The sequence below is a fragment of the Lepidochelys kempii genome, chromosome 13 (assembly GCF_965140265.1).
Source record: "Lepidochelys kempii isolate rLepKem1 chromosome 13, rLepKem1.hap2, whole genome shotgun sequence".
In the NCBI taxonomy this organism is placed as follows: Eukaryota; Metazoa; Chordata; order Testudines; family Cheloniidae; genus Lepidochelys; species Lepidochelys kempii.
The window spans coordinates 14,011,853-14,031,316 of record NC_133268.1 but is presented as its reverse complement, the minus strand read 5'-3'; the positions used below and the strand labels follow the sequence as shown (position 1 = coordinate 14,031,316).

At 40.9% G+C, this 19,464-nt stretch overlaps 1 protein-coding gene across 4 annotated transcripts in view; it reads right to left on the bottom strand.

The window, feature by feature from the left end:
- BCAS1 (brain enriched myelin associated protein 1) overlaps positions 1 to 19,464 on the bottom strand; it is an 80,859-nt gene that overhangs the window by 47,037 nt on the left and 14,358 nt on the right. For all 4 annotated transcript variants that reach the window (XM_073309333.1, XM_073309336.1, XM_073309335.1 and 1 more), the window contains exons 4-5: positions 5,790 to 5,933; positions 4,910 to 4,954 (exon numbers count right to left, since the gene is read on the bottom strand). In XM_073309333.1, coding sequence (XP_073165434.1) covers positions 4,910 to 4,954; positions 5,790 to 5,933 — 189 coding nt within the window. The remainder of the gene's footprint in view (positions 1 to 4,909; positions 4,955 to 5,789; positions 5,934 to 19,464) is intronic.

Sequence of the window (19,464 nt, the reverse complement as noted above, 5' to 3'; positions counted from 1 at the left end):
ACAACTTATAAAAAAAAACCCAGCTAATCCTATGACAGTGTGATTCAACAGAAGAGAAGAAATACAGATTTATCGTATTGGCCAAATTCTGCTTCTATTAACATGGGTGAAACTCCAATGACATCAATAAGGTTGCACCCATGTTTGGAGAGCATCTCTCTCTCTCTCAAAAATAGATTAAGTCCATAGGTATGTTGGTTAACAACATGTTGGTGTGCTTTAAGACGCCAAATTCAACCCTAAAGTAGTTTGTTCTTTGTAGGCATGAAGGTGAGGATCTTCCTAACATTCTTTGGACAGATCTAAGGGTGTGTTTTCATTGTAGAGCTAACCCAGGTCATCAGCCACATTGAAAAGGCTTATCTGTGACTGCAGAGCCATTGGCCATTATCTTTGAAAACTCAGGGTAATTGGGGGATGTCCCAGATGATTGGAAAAAGGCCAATATAGTGCCCATCTTTAAAAAAGAGAAGAAGAAGAATCTGGGGAACTACAGCCTCACCTCAGTCCCCGGAAAAATCATGGAGCAGGTCCTCAAGGAATCCATTTTGAAGCACTTGGGGGAGAGGAAGGTGAGCAGGAACAGTCAATATGGATTCACCAAGGGCAAGTCATGCCTGACCAACCTGATTGCCTTCTATGATGAGATAACTGACTCTGTGGATATGGACAAAGGGATCGACGTGATATACCTTGACTTTAGCAAAGCTTTTGATACAATTTCCCACAGTATTCTTGCCAGCAAGTTAAAAAAGTATGGATTGGATGAATGGAGGTGGATAGAAAGCTGGCTAGATCGTCAGGCTCAACAGGTAGTGATCAATGGCTCAATGTCTAGTTGGCAGTCAGCTGGCTGGGAGTGTCCCAGGGGTTGGTCCTGGGATCAGTTTTGTTCAACATCTTCATTAATGATCTGGATGATGGGATGGATTGCAGCCTCAGCAAGTTCGCGGATGACACTAATCTGGGGGGAGAGGTAGATATGCTGGAGGGTAGGGATACGGTCCAGAGTGACCTAGACAAATTGGAGGATTGGCAAATCTGATGAGGTTCAACAAGGACAAGTGCAGAGTCCTGCACTTAGGACGGAAGAATCCTATGCACTGCTATAGGCTGGGGACTGACTGGCTAAGCGGCAGTTCTGCAGAAAAGGACCTGGGGAACAGTGGACGAGAAGCTGGATATGAGTCAACAGTGTGCCCTTGTTGCCAAGAAGGCTAAAGGCATATTGGGCTGCATTAGTAGGAACATTGCCAGCAGACTGAGGGAAGTGATTATTCCCCTCTATTCGGCATTGGTGAGACCACATCTGGAGTACTGCGTCCAGTTTTGGGCCCCCCCACTACAGAAGGGATGTGGACAAATTGGAGAGAGTCTAGCAGAGAGCAACAAAAATGATTAGGGGGCTGTGGCACATGACTTATGAGGAGACGCTGAGGGAACTGGGCTTATTTAGTCTGCAGCAGAGAAGAGTGAGGGGGGATTTGATAGCAGCCTTCAACTGTCTGAAAGGGGGTTCCAAAGAGGATGGAGCTAGGCTGTTCTCAGTGGTGGCAGATGACAGAACAAGGAGCAATGGCCTCAAGTTGCAGTGTGGGAGGTCTAGGTTGGATATTAGAAAAAAACTATTTCACTAGGAGGGTGGTGAAGCACTGGAATGGGTTACCTAGGGCAGTGGTGGAATCTCCATCCTTAGAGGTTTTTAAGGCCCGGCTTGACATCCCTGGCTGGGATGATTTAGTTGGGGTTGGCCCTGCTTTGAGCAGGGGGTTGGACTAGATGACCTGAGGTCTCTTCCAACTCTAATCTTCTATGATTCTATGAGCCAACTTACTGCGTCACCACTGTGCTGCACACAGCTGTGTGTCACTAAGACTTTTGGGGGCATATACCATAGTTCTTGTGCTGCAGTAAGAAAAGATGCTCTATGATTCCTTCCCAGTGAATTCTGGGAGAATCTGTCTGTCCTGGGGGCAACTGTGGGAAGACCCTGGAGGACTATCAGAATTCAAATGTGTCCTCACTGCAAAGTGGGTGGGTTACCAGTTCGAGATGAAGTGGAACCTGGACTCTAACCCATAGCAGCAGCTGTGCCAGCTAGTTTGGGTTGGAAGCACAACCAAAGTTGGGTGAGGACATGAGTGGGCATTACGTAGGTAAGAGTATGGGCTAACTCTGCAATGAAGACACATACTCAGAGAGAACTTATTCTGTGGACAAAGTGGTTGCACTATAAAAACTGTTCCCTGTTGTATTCATGAAGAAAAGCCTGCTTCTGCTCCCACTGAAGTTGATGGTAAAACTCCTATTGATTTCACTAAGGGGAGGACCAAGTCCTAACTGGAATTAGGGTCAAATTTTAGTACTCCTGTTTGCTGACAGGGCTTTAATATGGTGAAAGTGGCAAAATTCCTGTTTTGAGGAAAAGCATTGTTTATGAATTCCTCTCGATCAGAAATTCATTATTTGTTCCTCACTCTTTTCCTACCAAACTGATGTTGAAATGGGAAGGGAGGGGCGGGGAATAAAATTTAGTGCTAAACAAAACAAACACACAAAATGTTACTTTCTTTTTTTTTTATTTTTGTTGAATTGAGTGAAAATGTGATTTCTCACCAGGAGTGAAGATTTATTTGTCTTGCCAATCTAAATACTTAGTCATGGTGTTAATTCTGGAAAAAAGATTATTGGAAATAAAAGTGTGTTCTTCACAGAAAGCACTCCCAGCAATCTCTGTGTATTGTGCACAAAGGCTGATTGGCATATCCTGCTGGAGGCACCAGGACATGTTTACTTTTACAGGTGTGTTAGCAAACCAAACCCAAACAGTGTATTTGTTTCCAAACTACAGTGTGCCTACATCCACAGTTATATGTTGCAGAAATATCAGGCTGGTTTTCACAAAGTCAGGCCTGCAACTGTCTATGTAGGCTGGGATTTTCAGAGGCTCCTGAGACAGCTGGGTGTCCAAATCTCATTGACATTCAATTGGATTTGGGTGCCTTACTCCTGTTGGCTCCTTTGAAAATTTCATCCCTGATAGTTAGGGGCAGTTGACAGAGTTGCGTGGACAAGTTAGGTAATTGTGTGCATGACCTATTACATGTCCAAACTGTCAACATTTGGCTGGTTGTTAAGAATTCAGAATGAAAGGGTCATAAAGAATAGTAGGAAATTGGTATAAAAGAAGAAATACATTAACAGTTATTTTTTATTACCGAATATACAGAATTCTGATGCTACTTTTTAAACCGTTTTATTCTCTTTAAGCTATTTCTCTGAATGCACTTGATAAAATCTAATTAATAAAAATAATGTAGGAGGTTATTTAGTTATAGTCATATAAACTGATTACCAGGTTCACCGGGAATTCCTGTAGGCTACTGTAACATTGCGTTATTAAGCTACATTATATTTTCTGATGGTCCAATTCTGCTGCTGCTGATGCCATTATGATTTTTGACACTGACTTCAAAATGGGATCAAGAGCAGTCCTTAAAGGCATACTTGTTTCTCTTAGAATGATTTGTGCTTTTAAAAACAGTTTCCAGAACATATACAACCTTCACAAATTAGATGTATACACTTTGGACAATGCCAGGTTTCAGATATGCACAATAATAAGACTCCTACTATCATAATGCTTCACAGAGCTACAATAATGATGATTCCTGGAGCTCACACATTTGATGGGCCAATTTTTGCTCTGTTACACCAGTGTAAATCCAGAATAACTCTTCTACCTTCAGCAGCAAGACTCTAGATGTAACAGCATGTAGAAATTGGCACAATGGGCCATATCTTCAGCTAGTATAAAGGAGTGTAGTTCCAATGAAGTCTGTGCCTATGAAGGTTATGCTGATTTTCACGAGCTGCTAGGGGTGGGGAGGCAATGCCACTGTAGGAGAGACTGCACGCTGCATTACATTAGAAGAATCTGGACATTCTTTCTACTCCATTTTAAAATCATCATGGAGAAACTGACTCTCACCTCCCCGTGTCCTCTAAAGCCTGAATAAATGAGAGAATTATACAGAGGTGGAGGGGGACTGAATTTACCTCACAAACCAGGATCAGGGTGCAGGTTTCAGCTACTTAGCAGGAATAGTACAGCCCCTCCAACTACAGCATGCTCCTAGTGTGACCGCTAGAGACACACAATGAAGGTGTCAGGTCTGGTCCCACTGAAATCACTGAAAGTCTTCCCATTGATTAAAATGGGAGTTAGATCAGACCCCTGGTGGGCACGTTCCCACCAATGGCATCTGGTTTGGACCTCAGCTCCAACAAGAGCAGAATGTGTTGTCATCTTCCTATGGACCTGTTCCACACCCTGCACAGAATAGCTACAGTTCTGCATGTGCTGAAAGACTTCTGTGACCCTATGTACAAAGAGGTGAGAATGTCGCCCTGTATGCAAGGCCTCAAGAAAAAAGATCTATATTCACATTTAAATAATAGGAAGTGAAAACTGGCAGCTTTGCATAGCTGTATAAGCAAAATCATGAAGAAATCCTGACCCTATAGTAGTTAATGGGAATTTTGCAATTAAATTCAGTGGGCCCAGAATTTCATCCAGAAACCCCAAACTGATCTAGTTTGAGAATCTAAATAACTTCCAATATAACAATATTACTATTTCAGCTTCAAACTTCTAATATGGGAAGTGAATTAAGTAGTACATTCAGCACATTATTTGAAACTGAATGGAAAAAATAGACTAGTCTATGGTCATCTTTCTTCTTTTGTATTTTATTTCTGAAAGGTTACTGTTTGTTTTATTACAACAAACAGTAACCTCATGTACAGATGAAGGGAAGGCACAGGAGAAGAAAGGATAGCATTGAAGCCAATCTGAGCACACTGTAATGGTAATGACACAGAGAAAAACATCAAGCAAACTGCCTACCTTGTCCTCAGAGTCACTTTTGGCTTCTGATTTGCTTGGTGAAACCTTAAATATTTGAGAAAACAAAATACTGTAATAGTTGATGAAATATGTCCAAATTCAGTTTCTTTCAATAGGAAGGATCTGGAATTTCATCAGTTAGTTAGAACCTAGCAGGCTTATCTATGACATAAGGGAAAGAATACACATGCAACCTACAATATCAAACTCTATTTTGCTTTCCAAATGGGAAAGACTTATTGCATATTAATATGAGATGAATTCATTTCCTGAATGTAATTTTGAGACGGTGTCCGGAAAGATAAAAATCAAGATAAAATATATATTAGACAAACCTTCAGGTTCTATTATTCCCTAAAGGTGAACCCAATCATGAATTCTGATGCTCCTGGATTATAACCTATGGCATTTGCTGTCCTTTTGCATGGCTAATTTAGTATTTTCATTACCCTGCTTCCTCTCTCATTAACAACTATTGTTCTTCTTTGTACTTAATGGTTTTCCTGTCTCTTCCTTGACTTACATTTGTGCTGCCAGTAACTGATGATTGTTTTGTTTGTACATTTAGACATTTTCAAAGCAAGTTTTAACTCACAGAAAATATTTTTAACAGAACTGAATGACATGGGTTCTAAAATAGTCTATAAGAATAGAGGAAGTTTTCCTAATCAATACCATTAAGTAACTATTGCACAGTCTCTCTCTCTACCTATCAATCTAAGCATTCTCTAAGGCATCAGTTTAGTTTTACAACATTAATCTTTGGTACCTGAGATGATGAGCATATTCGACATTCATAGATGCATATAGATTGGAATTTAATACACACTCTTTGTTTTTAGGTGTTCCCTATACAGCAAAACTGTAGGCAAAGACTTACCAGAGTTTTAAAGAAACTCATGACAGAATTATTGGAGTCTGTTGTGGCAGATGCCTTGGGGTTCTCTTGTTTTACTGCTGCCTCGTCAGTATTGACACCTGCTGAGCCTTGCTGCACGGCTTTTTGGTTGCAGTCATCTATGTCCTAAAAAAGAAGCACAGTTTCTTCAGACCCAGCTTGTTTAATTTCCAGTGGAATGTAAAAGTAACACTTGTGATTTGCATCCTGTTGCTCTCAGAGTCATAACCCCAATTCCAGCCATACTTATCCAGCCTACATATTCAGAACAATCGAGCATTTATACAAATCTTTTTGTCCCTCTCTTCTAATGTAGTAAGCATTTGCAGCTGGCAAGAGGAACACTGTTCTGAGCTACAGAGTATAACACACATAGCAAATAAAGTTGCATGCAGCAAAACAACCCCCCTTTTCTACCAACATGGCTTAGCACTTGTGAACAGGAACAAATGGCTGAGATTTTGGCCTTTGAAGCCGCAGTGTCTGATTACAACATACAAAGAAAGCTTCTGCTCCTCAATATTCTGCAATTTCCAGAAATAATTTTTATTTAGAAAACGCAAACAATATTAAAAAAACCTCTCAAACCACCACCAAATATCAACAACAACTTTAGCTTTTTAAGCCACACACAGCTGTCTGTCAGCGGGGCCAGATTTTCCAAACAGTACAATCAGGACAGTTCTTCCTATGCTCACACTCAGAATTGGGAATCTATTTTCAAAGAAGCTCACTTCCCATATAGGCAGTAAATAAGGGCCAGATTTTCAGAAGTGCTTAGTAGCTGCCGTTAGTACATTTACAGCCTGATTTTCAAGAGAGTACAATATCCATCCTGTTGAGCTTTTCTCAAAACCTGGAACTCTTAGAAAATGTGGCCCTTAGACTGTCTTCATTATTTACAATCTTGACACCCTGATGACTCAGAAACTACCTAAAGAGCTGTGCAAAAAATTCACCTCCCCCTTCCCAAATATCTTTTACATGAATACATAAAAGAAATAACATAAAAGTGTGAGCCCTCACACATCTTTAGATCTTGATCTTGCAAATTCCTAAGTGCCTCTTGAGAGGTACTGACCCTCCCCATCTTCACTGAAGTCTGTGGATGTTGGGGCACTGAACACCTTGTAGAATCGGGCTCTGGGCTTTAAGGGCTCAGGTAGCAGACTATTCAAATGCAGTGGATCTCATTGTAACTAACAAATAACAGTGCGATTAGCAAAGTGCAAGCAGACCAGTTAGGGATCTCTGTTCCTAGCAGATAACTTTGTAACTCTAAAGAGGCTAATAGATCAGTTAACCACCACTGTATGGATTTATACACATGAACATGAGTGAATTCAATTTCAGTTTACAGTGTTTTACGTATCTTTGAACAATGATTGGGCATATTCTTCTTTCCCCCCTTTATTAACACTCAGGTTCCCTTTCTCCATTAATCTATTTTTGGGGCTTGCGCCTGCAAATCCTACTTATGTGAGCAGTCACACATGAACATGAGTGAATTCAATTTCAGTTTACAGTGTTTTACGTATCTTTGAACAATGATTGGGCATATTCTTCTTTCCCCCCTTTATTAACACTCAGGTTCCCTTTCTCCATTAATCTATTTTTGGGGCTTGCGCCTGCAAATCCTACTTATGTGAGCAGTCCTGTTGCAGTAAGTAGGACAGATCACATGAGTAAAGTTTTTCAGAGTTAGAGTTTGTGACCCAACAAACAATAAGCCAGGTTCTTTCCCCTGTTCTGGCCTTTCCATATTGCTGTGATGGCATAGGGGGACCAGAATCTGGCCATAACCGGTCAGCTGAAAATGCCTGGATTGGGGGAGTGCTCAGCTTGTATTTCTCTGCCCAGAACAATAACAACTGATGATTCAAACTGCACTCTATCCTGAGAGGGGAAGGCATCACAGAGACGGGCTGTTTCCTCAACTTCTCCCCTTTTGGTCTGCCTATATCCACCTATCTTGAGGGAGCTGAGCTTCTTCCAGATAGATAAGAAGCAACTTCACAGTGGGTGCATAATTCTCTCTCACTTTCCTGGGGCCTCCCCACACCTACTCCATGTGTTTAGGGCAATTCTGCACCTTTCCATGCTGCAGAAGGGGAGACGAGAAGATGGCCCAATTGTCTTCATTTCAAAAGCCTACATGAAGAGCAGCAGGACGCAGAAGATCTATGAAGAGCCCGAAAAAGAGCTCTGTGTAAGTTCAACAGCTTGTCTCTCTCACCAACAGAAGTTGGTTCAATAAAAGATATTACCTCACCTGCCTTGTATCTCTAACAGAAGATCACTATGAGATAGCAAAAGTCCTACCAGCTAGGTATGCAGGTGCACGGATGGGACTGCTGGATGGGCTATGCAAAAGAAGTGTTCATACAAGATGAGGTTCGGTTGAGGTTCCACTGAAAATTGGGCCCCCTATAATTTTAATCCAGATAGTTTTCTGTAATTTTCTTGTATCAAATGTCTCTGATTAAGGACTGAGAAATGCTCCTTCTTTCTAAATAGATAATAAGTATATAGTGGAATTCAATGCAGCCATGCTTATTTACACTAGATAAATATCTGGCCTTTGAACCCTCAGGTAATTAAGTTAATCATCCCTTGAACTTATTTATTTTTTTAAAACCACTTAACTATATAGCTTGTTTTGTCCTTTTTCTTTAATATGTCGCCCATTTTAGTCTTTATATGTAGACGCTAGGATCCTCACTCACCCCCAATGTGTAAATTACCACGTTGCATTAACCATTCATTTGCACAGTGGCATTTGCAAAGTAGGCATTTACTTCTATGCGTTTTGGCACATGCACAGTTTGGAAAATGTGGGTCCTAAGTTGTCCCTGTCTTAATGGCTGGTACTTGGATCTAGTGATACCAGTCTCTACTTTAATGTTTTCAATAGCTTTGCCCTACTGGAGATATTAATACATCAAAGACTGGGGCAAATTGGGAAAAAAATGGTTTCAATGAGATGTGTTAGTTATGGTAAAATAGCAGGAATTAATGAAAACTGCACTCAGCTACACAGCACCATCCATCCATTTACTAAGCCACTAAGTTTTAGTCTCAAGACTATTCACTGATCAGTATGTATGAACTGAACCACATAACTTACATTTTATGAGGCAGAAGGTGCAAAACAAGTGTCCCTCTTTCACCATTCAGGCAGAATTTCAAAAAGTGAACGTTGCAATTAATATGTAAGTATTCTCCATGCACCCACTTTTCTCGGGGAAAACGAATTTTGAAATGTCAAAATTTCCTATGGGATAGCAATTCCATTTTCCAATCAGCTCTGGTGGTCCTGGACATGAAATTATTCTCGTACCTTCGGCTTCTTGTTGTTCTAAGGTCTTGCTTGATGCTGATAGAGAGCAGAAATGAGATTTACATAGGACGTTTGATCCTGCACAATTAAAGTCAATGGCAGCATTACCATCAACTTCAATGGATATAGGATCGAGTCTTTGCTGAGATGCACACACTGCTTTTCTGCATGGGGGATTGGCATAATGGGGAGACCATGGTGCTGAGCTGTTATCCACATTATAGAAACGAGATGCTCAGTAGCCATTCATTTGGAAATGGGTATTTCTGCTGGGAGCAAGCATGCAGCCCAGGCTGCACTATACCCTCCCAGGATGAGTAGCCTCCTCACCAAACTGAATAGCTGTCTTGCCTACTGGTGACTCTGTTAATGCACCACTCTTCACCTTCAGGCGGGCTATAGTCCTTTTTTCTTAAGTTCTAATTTACTGTTTGCAGTCCTTTGCTGTAAGGATGCCACCAGGCAGTTGTTCCCATTGTCAGTTTGCTTTCTTGTAGTGCCATCAAACACACTAGTTTGCGATGCGAAGAAAGAGATTTTGCAGTTCTTAAAAAAAAAATAATAATAAGTTTTGCCTTGAAAATACCAATGCAGTACACTAGAAAGACCAGCAGCCAGGTCGGGGTCCAACGTACAGCTCAGAGACCTGTTATGAACCCTGCAATTTCTTCTTGCTCCTCCTTTTTCATGGCATACAGCACACCCCAATTACTTTAAATGACTCCAGTCTGTCATGCTTGAAGGAATAACGACATATGCAAAGTCTGTTCATAGATCAGATAACCAATATGGAACCTGGAGCCTTTAAAAGCTTGTGGGTTGTTTTCTGTTAAATGGGTTTGTGGGGTTTTCTTTAATTTTTGCTTACATCTCAGAAACAAAGCTTCATTATTAAACATAATAACAAAAAATTAGAAACTTTTTAAAAAAAATTCAATTTTTTTTTTGAAAATGTCAAACTTACAATTTTTTGATCATCCATAAGATTTTTTGTAAAAATAATTGGAAAAAAATCAAAAACTTTTTACAAATTTTGAACATTCAAAATTTCTCTACCAGCTCTAATTATAATCTACTAAACCGTGGCAAGAAAACAGATTTCATGCTAGAATGATGTATGCAGTATTGTACTGTAAGTGTAGTCCATTCCTGTATTCAGTGCAGAGATGTTCTGATTCAGTACTGTTTCAATGCATTATTGACTTGGGGCCTAAGATCTTATCAGTTACTAGTTTTTTACCTTCTATTCCACACCCACCAGGGGTGCAGATATTACAACAAAAAAAGGAAAAAAACAGCAGAAAGATAAATATTTCTGTACCCTTTAGTGACGTATTCACTAATGAGCTAAATAAACTAAAATGGAAGTGCATTTTTAAATGCACTAGGGACATACTGCCCTTTTCATTCCCTCAACAAAGTTTACCTCCTCTCCAGGAGGTAAATATTGGCATTTTGAGAAGGTACTTTATTGTCTAGGTAACTATAGTGATGAGTGCAGTACAGTGCAGACAAATGCATCTGAGTTTATATTGATTTGTTTATTTATAGTTAGATCAAGCTGCCTGTCCCAGGGCGAGCACAGGAACTCCCTAGCCGTAGGTGGAACTGCTCTCTCCTATGCTCCAATCCTGTTTGATGGGCTGGTACAGGGAGCGTTGGGGGCCCAGCCCCACCACCTCCCTGCCACTCCCCTGGGTAGCAAGCACCTCCCCAGTGAATAGGGAGGAAGGAGTTTTTGCACTCAGAGAGCACAGGGACTGAATTCAGCCTGGTCTCTAGATGTACTACACAAGCTGGGGCATAAGGAGGGTATGGAAGGAAGGTTCCTTGTACCCTTGTACCTCCACTGCTCATGGAGCAGGCCGCTGTTATTTTCTCAGGGGGGAGGATGTTTAGCACGAAGACTGCTATACAGAGCTGTGCTTGAGTTCTAAAAAAAAAAAAAAAGCCTTGATGACATCACTGTGAGTCGACTTACTCACTGGCAGCAAAAAAGGGGTGGTGGTGGGGGGGGCTCTATACTCCTGCCAGGACCCTTCAGCCTGTGCAGTGGTACAGGGCTCTCTGGGGGGAAGAAGAGGGTGCCCACAGCACTGGCCATAGGGAAGGCAGGGACAGGGCACAATGAAGGAGTGCCCAAGCCTCCCCCTTGGCCGGCTCTGAGTGTAGACCCAGCAGCTTCTACCTCCCTTCTTGGCCATGCCTTGGCCTCTCCTCCAGCCCACAGTGCCAGAACGCCAGCAGGGGCTCCCCATTGGGTGAGGATGCAGGCAACTGACCCCTACTGCAGAGTCGCCCCACATTGCTGGCTTGGGCATGCCCGTGAGGAGAAGCCGTGGCTTCTGGGTTGCTGCTCAGAGCTAGCTGTGGGAGGAGGGCATGGCTCCCCTATCTCTCTCTTTTGTGCCTCCTGACCCCCTCCATTGTGCTCCCCTCTTCATTGCACCCCATCAGAAATACCAGAACGCCATCTGGAACATTCCAGCACAGCTCAAGTGCTGATACAGGGGCTGTCTATATGCCTTGCAGAGCACTGAGGGACAAGATGAGAAAGGGACACTCATGCAAATCCAATCACCAGAAATCTCCAAGTAGTAAGATAGGCTCTAGACTTGGGAGATCAGGGTTGGTTTCTCAGCTCTGCTATAGGCTTCCTGTATAATCCTGGCAAATCACACAGGACCAGATTTACAAAGGTATTTAGGCACCTAAAAATGCAGGTAGGTGCCTAGCTGTAGATACAAAAGCACCTGTGGAGATTAGGCACCTAACTCCCATTGGAAGTCATTAGGAGTTAGTCACCTATCTGCATCTTTAGGTACCTAAATACCTTTGTTAATCTCGGCTTTAATCTCTCTGAGCATAATTCCTCGTCTGTAAAGTGGGGATGACATTAATACTACATTTCTCCAACCCTTTTTCTGCCTTGTCTATTTAGACGGAGCTCTTCAGAGCAGGGGCTGTCTGTCTGTACACAGAGACAGACAGACATGCATGCACGCACGCACACATATAATGCTCAATAATTACAGGGCCCGGCACAAGGGGGCCCTGATCTTGGTAGTGGCCTCTAAGTGTTATTTCAATACTAATAACAACTTATAATCATACAGTATATTTTCTTGAAACTGCAGTATGGATTTACCAGGGGCAGAGAAACCGGTGACACTAGTAGTAGTAATAGCCGTTAGGAGATGACGTTCCCACTTTCTTTGAGGGACAAAATTGAAAAAAAAAGTTGCAATGTATCTTCAATAGGTGGTAGCTTTGAAATACCTTGAGAGAAAGGACTCGCTGGCGTTAGAAAGGCGAACAGGAGGTTTCTATCAACCTGCCATTAGGCATTTTTATCAATCTCCACTTTTTCAAAGAAATATTGCTTTGGGTCATGTTTCTGAGATTTTCTTCTTCTGTATCACAGAATTTTAAAAGAACTATTTACATATGATTTACAAAGGAGCATATATTTGTATGGGCAAGTGGTGGGCTGGGGGAGGAGGGAAGAGGAATTCTGAGCATGTGAAATCATGAATGCAATTAAAAAACTTTACTAGAGGGTTTCTTTGGTGTTGTGAAATGTGCACAGAGTGGGGTACATTCTTAGACCTGTAGGCAAGGAGTTAAGTACACTGGTTTCATTAGCAATAACAGGATTTTACCTGCTTAAATCTCCAAGCCACCATTTTGCAAGTCTACCACAGAAAGATATGCATCACAATGGCTCAGAATGGTTTAACAGGCTATTTAGAAATTTCTTGCAAGGACCTGACACAATTGTTTGTACAGCTGGCAATTACAGGCCAAAGCCTTTCCAAGAACAGTATGTTCCCTGTAAAACACATGCAGTCTGTGCCAGTTTCAGTGGCCATTCTTCCAAGGATGCCATGTATAGTGGTACTGGACATGTGATAAAAGCTAGCTCTGCTTCAGATGGGAAAGGGACAGTTAAGTGTGAGGCAACAGACCAAAAAAACAGGACACAGAATATACATTGCTAAGCAAAACTAGCCTCAACAGAGTGCTTGAAACTGGTGACATCAGCAAAAGAACTTCAGTGAGAATTGTTTAGTGACGTTAACCTGAGTTTCTCTCTCTCTATTTCTCACACACATACTCTCAAATAGAAATGAAAGACACACACACACAAAACAAACACAGGACTGTCTTGCGGCCATCATTGGTCAAGTAGGAGTAGGTTCTTTATGTTCATACAACCGTTCCAACGCATCTCATTGCTGACCTGAAACACTCTCCTACGAGAGCCAGGCTACACAGTGTGCAGAGAGGTGGAGGATTTAAAGAGCCTGAGGCACCATGCTACCAGAGCCAACTCAAAGCCCAACATGCCACAAAGCACAACTAAATCCTCAGTGACCCTTTCTTTCCCCTCAATAGACCCCCCCCACACATGTTGCACAGCTCATATTCTCATATGCAAGCAACCAAACTGCATCAGCAAAATGGGTGCACAGAGGAGCAAACAAGCAAATTGCACTCACGAGATACATACACCTTTTCCTCTGGACAGTGGGCAGTTTCACACACAGTTACCTTTTTGCCCTATAATCACCCGTTTTGTACAAGGAGCTTCCCTAAACTGTTAGCCTCCATCAACATTCAAGCTGCAAATTCAGACCCAAACCTGTGTCGTGATATGGGGCTTTAATTGTGGCCCAGCACTACTTTCAACAGGAATTTTCTGAAGTAAGGAATGCAGCATCAGTCCCTTACAGTGTAAGTCAGGAGGAGGTAATAAATATGGAACCTCACAATCTAGAGCTGTATTTAAATATCCACAAAATGCTCTGCATCAGCACATTCCACAATGACAAATGCTAATAAAAAAACCTCTGGAAATAACATAGGAGGAAAGTCAGCATTAGGAGCTAAATGTTCCTGGGTAAATGCATTTCTATAAGGAGCCAAGCTTTTGAGTAATTAAGGGTTTATACTAGAATCTTAGTTCAGTCATTAGAAAAACGTATCAAAAGAATGTAATCCTGCCAACACTTTTGTTTGTATGAATCCTGGCTCAGTGAAACATTTCAGGCAAATAATTTATCTTTTCTTTGGCTTAAATAGTAAATTCTTCATCAATTCATGAATCCTGTCCTTGTTTTGATTATGCTGTGATGTGAATGTAGTTTTGTAGACCACGAAAATAAAGACTGGTTTGTCAAACACTGAATGCTTGTGCAACTCCTAAATTAAAACTGTGGAGTCTATCCTTCACTTACCAGCAGTGTAACTGGTTATTTGTTAAAAGAAAAGGAGTACTTGTGGCACCTTAGAGACCAACCAATTTATTTGAGCATAAGCTTTTGTGAGTTACAGCTCACTTCATCGGATGCATACTGTGGAAAGTGCAGAAGATCTTTTATACACACAAAGCATGAAAAAATACCTCCCCCCACCCCACTCTCCTACTGGCAATAGCTTATCTAAAGTGATCACTCTCCTTACAATGTGAATGATAATCAAGGTGGGCCATTTCCAGCACAAATCCAGGGTTTAACAAGAACGTCTGAGGAGGGTCACATAAACACCACCCTATACTGGAAACCTACTGGCCGCTATTCCTACCTACATGCCTCCAGCTTTCACCCTGACCACACCATACGATCCATCGTCTACAGCCAAGCTCTGCGATACAACCGCATTTGCTCCAACTCCTCAGACAGAGACAAACACCTACAAGATCTCTATCAAGCATTCTTACAACTACAATACCCACCTGCGGAACTGAAGAAACAGATTGATAGAGCCAGAAGAGTTCCCAGAAGTCACCTACTACAGGACAGGCCTAACAAAGAAAATAACAGAACGCCACTAGCCGTCCCCTTCAGCCCCCAACTAAAACCCCTCCAATTCATTATTAAGGATCTACAACCTATCCTGAAGGATGACCCAACACTCTCACAAATCCTGGGAGACAGGCCAGTCCTTGCCTACAGACAGCCCCCCAACCTGAAGCAAATACTCACCAGCAACCACATACCACACAACAGAACCACTAACCCAGGAACCTATCCTTGCAACAAAGCCCGTTGCCAACTGTGCCCACATATCTATTCAGGGGACACCATCACAGGGCCTAATAACATCAGCCACACTATCAGAGGCTCGTTCACCTGCACATCCACCAATGTGATATATGCCATCATGTGCCAGCAATGCCCCTCTGCCATGTACATTGGTCAAACTGGACAGTCTCTATGTAAAAGAATAAATGGACACAAATCAGATGTCAAGAATTATAACATTCATAAACCAGTCAGAGAACACTTCAATCTCTCTGGTCATGCGATTACAGACATGAAAGTGGCAATTCTTCAACAAAAAAACTTCAAATCCAGACTCCAGCGAGAAACTGTTGAATTGGAATTCATTTGCATATTGGATACAATTCACTTAGGCTTGAATAGAGACTGGGAGTGGCTAAGTAATTATGCAAGGTAACCTATTTCCCCTTGTTTTTTCCTAACCCCTCCCCCCCTCAGACGTTCTTGTTAAACCCTGGATTTGTGCTGGAAATGGCCCACCTTGATTATCATACACATTGTAAGGAGAGTGGTCACTTTAGATAAGCTATTACCAGCAGGAGAGTGGGTTTGTGTGTGTGTGGGGGGGGTGGGGTGAGAAAACCTGGATTTTGGCTGGAAATGGTCCAACTTGATTATCATTCACATTGTAAGGAGAGTGATCACTTTAGATAAGCTATTGCCAGCAGGAGAGTGGGGTGGGGGGAGGTATTTTTTCATGCTTTGTGTGTATAAAAGATCTTCTACACTTTCCACAGTATGCATCCGATGAAGTGAGCTGTAGCTCACGAAAGCTTATGCTCAAATAAATTGGTTAGTCTCTGAGATGCCACAAGCACTCCTTTTCTTTTTGCCAATACAGACTAACACGGCTGTTACTCTGAAACGTGGTTATTTGTTGGTTCTCAACCTCAGTGATGTTTTGACTTGAACAGGCTCTTATAAAGGCTACAAATCACAATCCACCAAAACCGATAATGTGCCAACAGCAATAACTTGAGTTTCTTTTTAATTGTGTAACATTGTGCAGACACAATCAAGTTAAATTAGCAACTGTTTGGGGGATTTGGGGTATAATTTTAAATCTTAATCCTTCTGCCATCATACATGCAAAGTAACTAGTTTTACAGGAAACATAGTATGCGTGTATTTGAAGACAGAGGCCAGGCCTTAGTTTAATCAGATGGAATTAAAGCAAAGCTCAGCAACTCAAGAATAATTATAAATTTGACAGCATTTTTATCACCTCGTTTAATCTGGCTATACAATGTTCATTCCTGGCTCATCATGAAAGGTCTCAGGCTCCCACACCCCCTGCCTTTTTGTGTTCTGTCCCTCAAATATACAAAGAAATGCCACAAAAGTCAAGGCTAAGGCTGAAGTTTCACTCTCACATTGAGTACCAATTGAGGCCCTTACCCTACAAGCACCTATGTACATTTGTGACTTCACTGGGACCATTTGCATGCTGAAAGTTAAGAGTATTTACAGAATCAGGGAGTTAGTCCATAAGTAGTTCCACTGAATTCCAAAGGCCTTATATGCAAACTAAGGCCCCAATCCTGCAAATACTTATGCATGTGCTTAACTTTACTACTCCAAGTAGTCCCATTGATTTCATATGTATAGGTCTTTACAGGATTGAGGTTGAAGGTAGTATTCAACATGAGTAACAGTAGCAGATGTCCAAGTATCCAAGCTAGAGCTGTGGAATAGCAGAAACATTTCTAACGTGTAATTGTCTGAGTTGGAAAAGTTTACTTTGATTTGATCATGTTTATGATGCATTGATGTTCACTTTTAACAAACGCTCGCATGCTTGAGGTTTACAGAGTGAGAATTTGTTCACAACAAGCAAATGTTTAACTCAAATTCCTAGTGAAAAGCTACTTTTGATTATGTATTGCAGTGTACAATGTATGCTTCATGTTTCACTGCTTGCACCAACCAACAGCATGAACTGTACACTGCCCATTTTATAATCAAATATGTAATTTGAAATGTTTGCTTTGTGCTTGCTTAACGTAAAAAAAGAGAATCATAGGCCATCTAGAAGTGTTTGCCAGTCAGCGAGGGGTGTGATTCTCTATAACATTTTTATACCAGCAAAAATCCCTACTGTAGATGCAGTTATAGCAATGTCGGTTTGCTGATATAGCTTATTTTGTTTGGGGAACAGGCATAAGACATAGCTCTAAAAACATTCTTTATTTCTGGTATAAGTTGTGTCTCCTCTCAGGGGTTTACCTGTGAGCAAACCATTCCTAGTAAAGTAAAATGGCATAGGTCAAGTCTAAAGAAATTAACAAACAAAGCATGAATTGTGAATTTTATATTTAACTGTAAAGGTAACAATTCTAATCAGCTATAGGCCAAGACTTAATCCTGAAGAAATTTGTAAATATTTTTTAATACTGGCAGAATATCAGTCTTTCCCTGGATAATTTGCAAACTGAAAGAAAAGGTAATACGTACTGAATACATTATTCATTGTGGATTATTTATTCAGCTCTGCTTTAAACAGTGGATGATTTTAGATTCCATGAGTCCAAGTCAAAACACAAATACACAAGTGTGCATAGGCACTATATCCCATATGTTAGAAATTAGCTGTCTGAAATACCCAGTGATTGTGCACCATTTTTGAAGGACAGGCACAAAAACACATTTGTTATCAGTAAACTTCTATTCTTTCAAACTCTTATCTTAAAAGAAACTGGCAAGCCTTAAAAAAAGAATTGATAAATAGATTTATTCTGGGGCTGAGATCCTCCAGAACTGAGATACCAAACCTCGGGGGGGGGGGGGGGGGGGGATGGAGGGGGGATGAATTTCAGAGTAGAAAAAGAGAGACTTATTTTAGAAACATTACTGCAATAATATATTCAGAAGGCAAACAGATCTCGTTCAGAGACATTGTCAACAGTGCTCAAGGCAGCAGTTAGTGATATTCCACCATTAATGTAATTAGAAGACTTATACTAGAGCCATCAAAATAATAATTGCTCTTAAAATTGCCTTTTCCTCCATAGATTCTGGTAAACAGCCAGTTTTTACAATGTATTTTTTCCCCAGAGATCATAAAAATATTTGAGCTAGATCCTCAGCTGATGCAAATTAGCACATTGAAGCAAACAGTAGAGTTACACCACTTTACACCTGGTGAGGGGCTGGCCCTTTGAGCAACATAGCCATCCTTGAAGTGCCATGATATGCAAAATCAATCTCTAGTAATTTTGATGGTATAAAAATTTACAGATGAAGCCTGAAGTCATCCCTTAGAAAAAATTTGGACTGGATGCTCAGCTGTTGTAAAGTAGCGTTACTGTGTTGAAGTCAGTGAAGCTATGTTGATTTGCCCCATTAAGTTTAAGAACCTATTAATAATCATTTAAAAACAGAAAGAACTCTGATTACATTTTCTCCTACATTCCACTAGTTCTACTTCAGAGTGCTAACAGCCCTTCATAAATAAAAAATAAAATAAAATTAATAATAAACCACTGCACATTTACTTCTTGCTACTACCCGCTATTCACAGGAAGAGTAAAAAGAGCCATCACATTTGAGACAAGTATAAAGCAACTCAAAAGTAGCATCAGAACAATTGCTATAGATACAGAACAATTGCTTATCTCAAATGCTGAGATCTTTTCTATAAAGCACACAAGAGAGTCAAGGTTTATTTCCAGCTCTGCTACTGACTAGCATATGACCTTGGGCAAGTCACTTAACTTCTTAATGCTTCATTTTCCCTGTCTCTAAAATTCATTCCTATCCATTCTAAAGAATTATCATTCTTTGGATGAAGAGCACTACACATACAAAGTGCGAAGAGTTACTATGGTATTCTAGTCTTCACTAAAGGTTGTGACCTAATATGTATGATATTCAGAGGTAGCTAGTGCATAAAATGAGTAAGTTAGTATTTTATAAGCTTCATGTGAAATATGCCTAAAGAATTTCCTAAAACCATTCAATATCAGACACTGAGCTCCTAAAGCATGAAAGTCACTTGTGCTCCAAGTACATTTTTTACACTTGCAGCCAGCTGGTGTTCATCATCTAGACTAATGAAGCATGAATATAGCTATCTTGCCCAAGTCTTTGGTAAAAATATAAATGAACTTAAGCTGTACATCAGACATCACCAATTTTGTCATGAAACAGATGCCACAGCTTTTTTTCGTCTTCCAGAGATTGTTAGATACCCCTGATAAGTGGGGGAGTCACACTACAAAACAAAGATATTTGCTGCCTGATTCATACAACC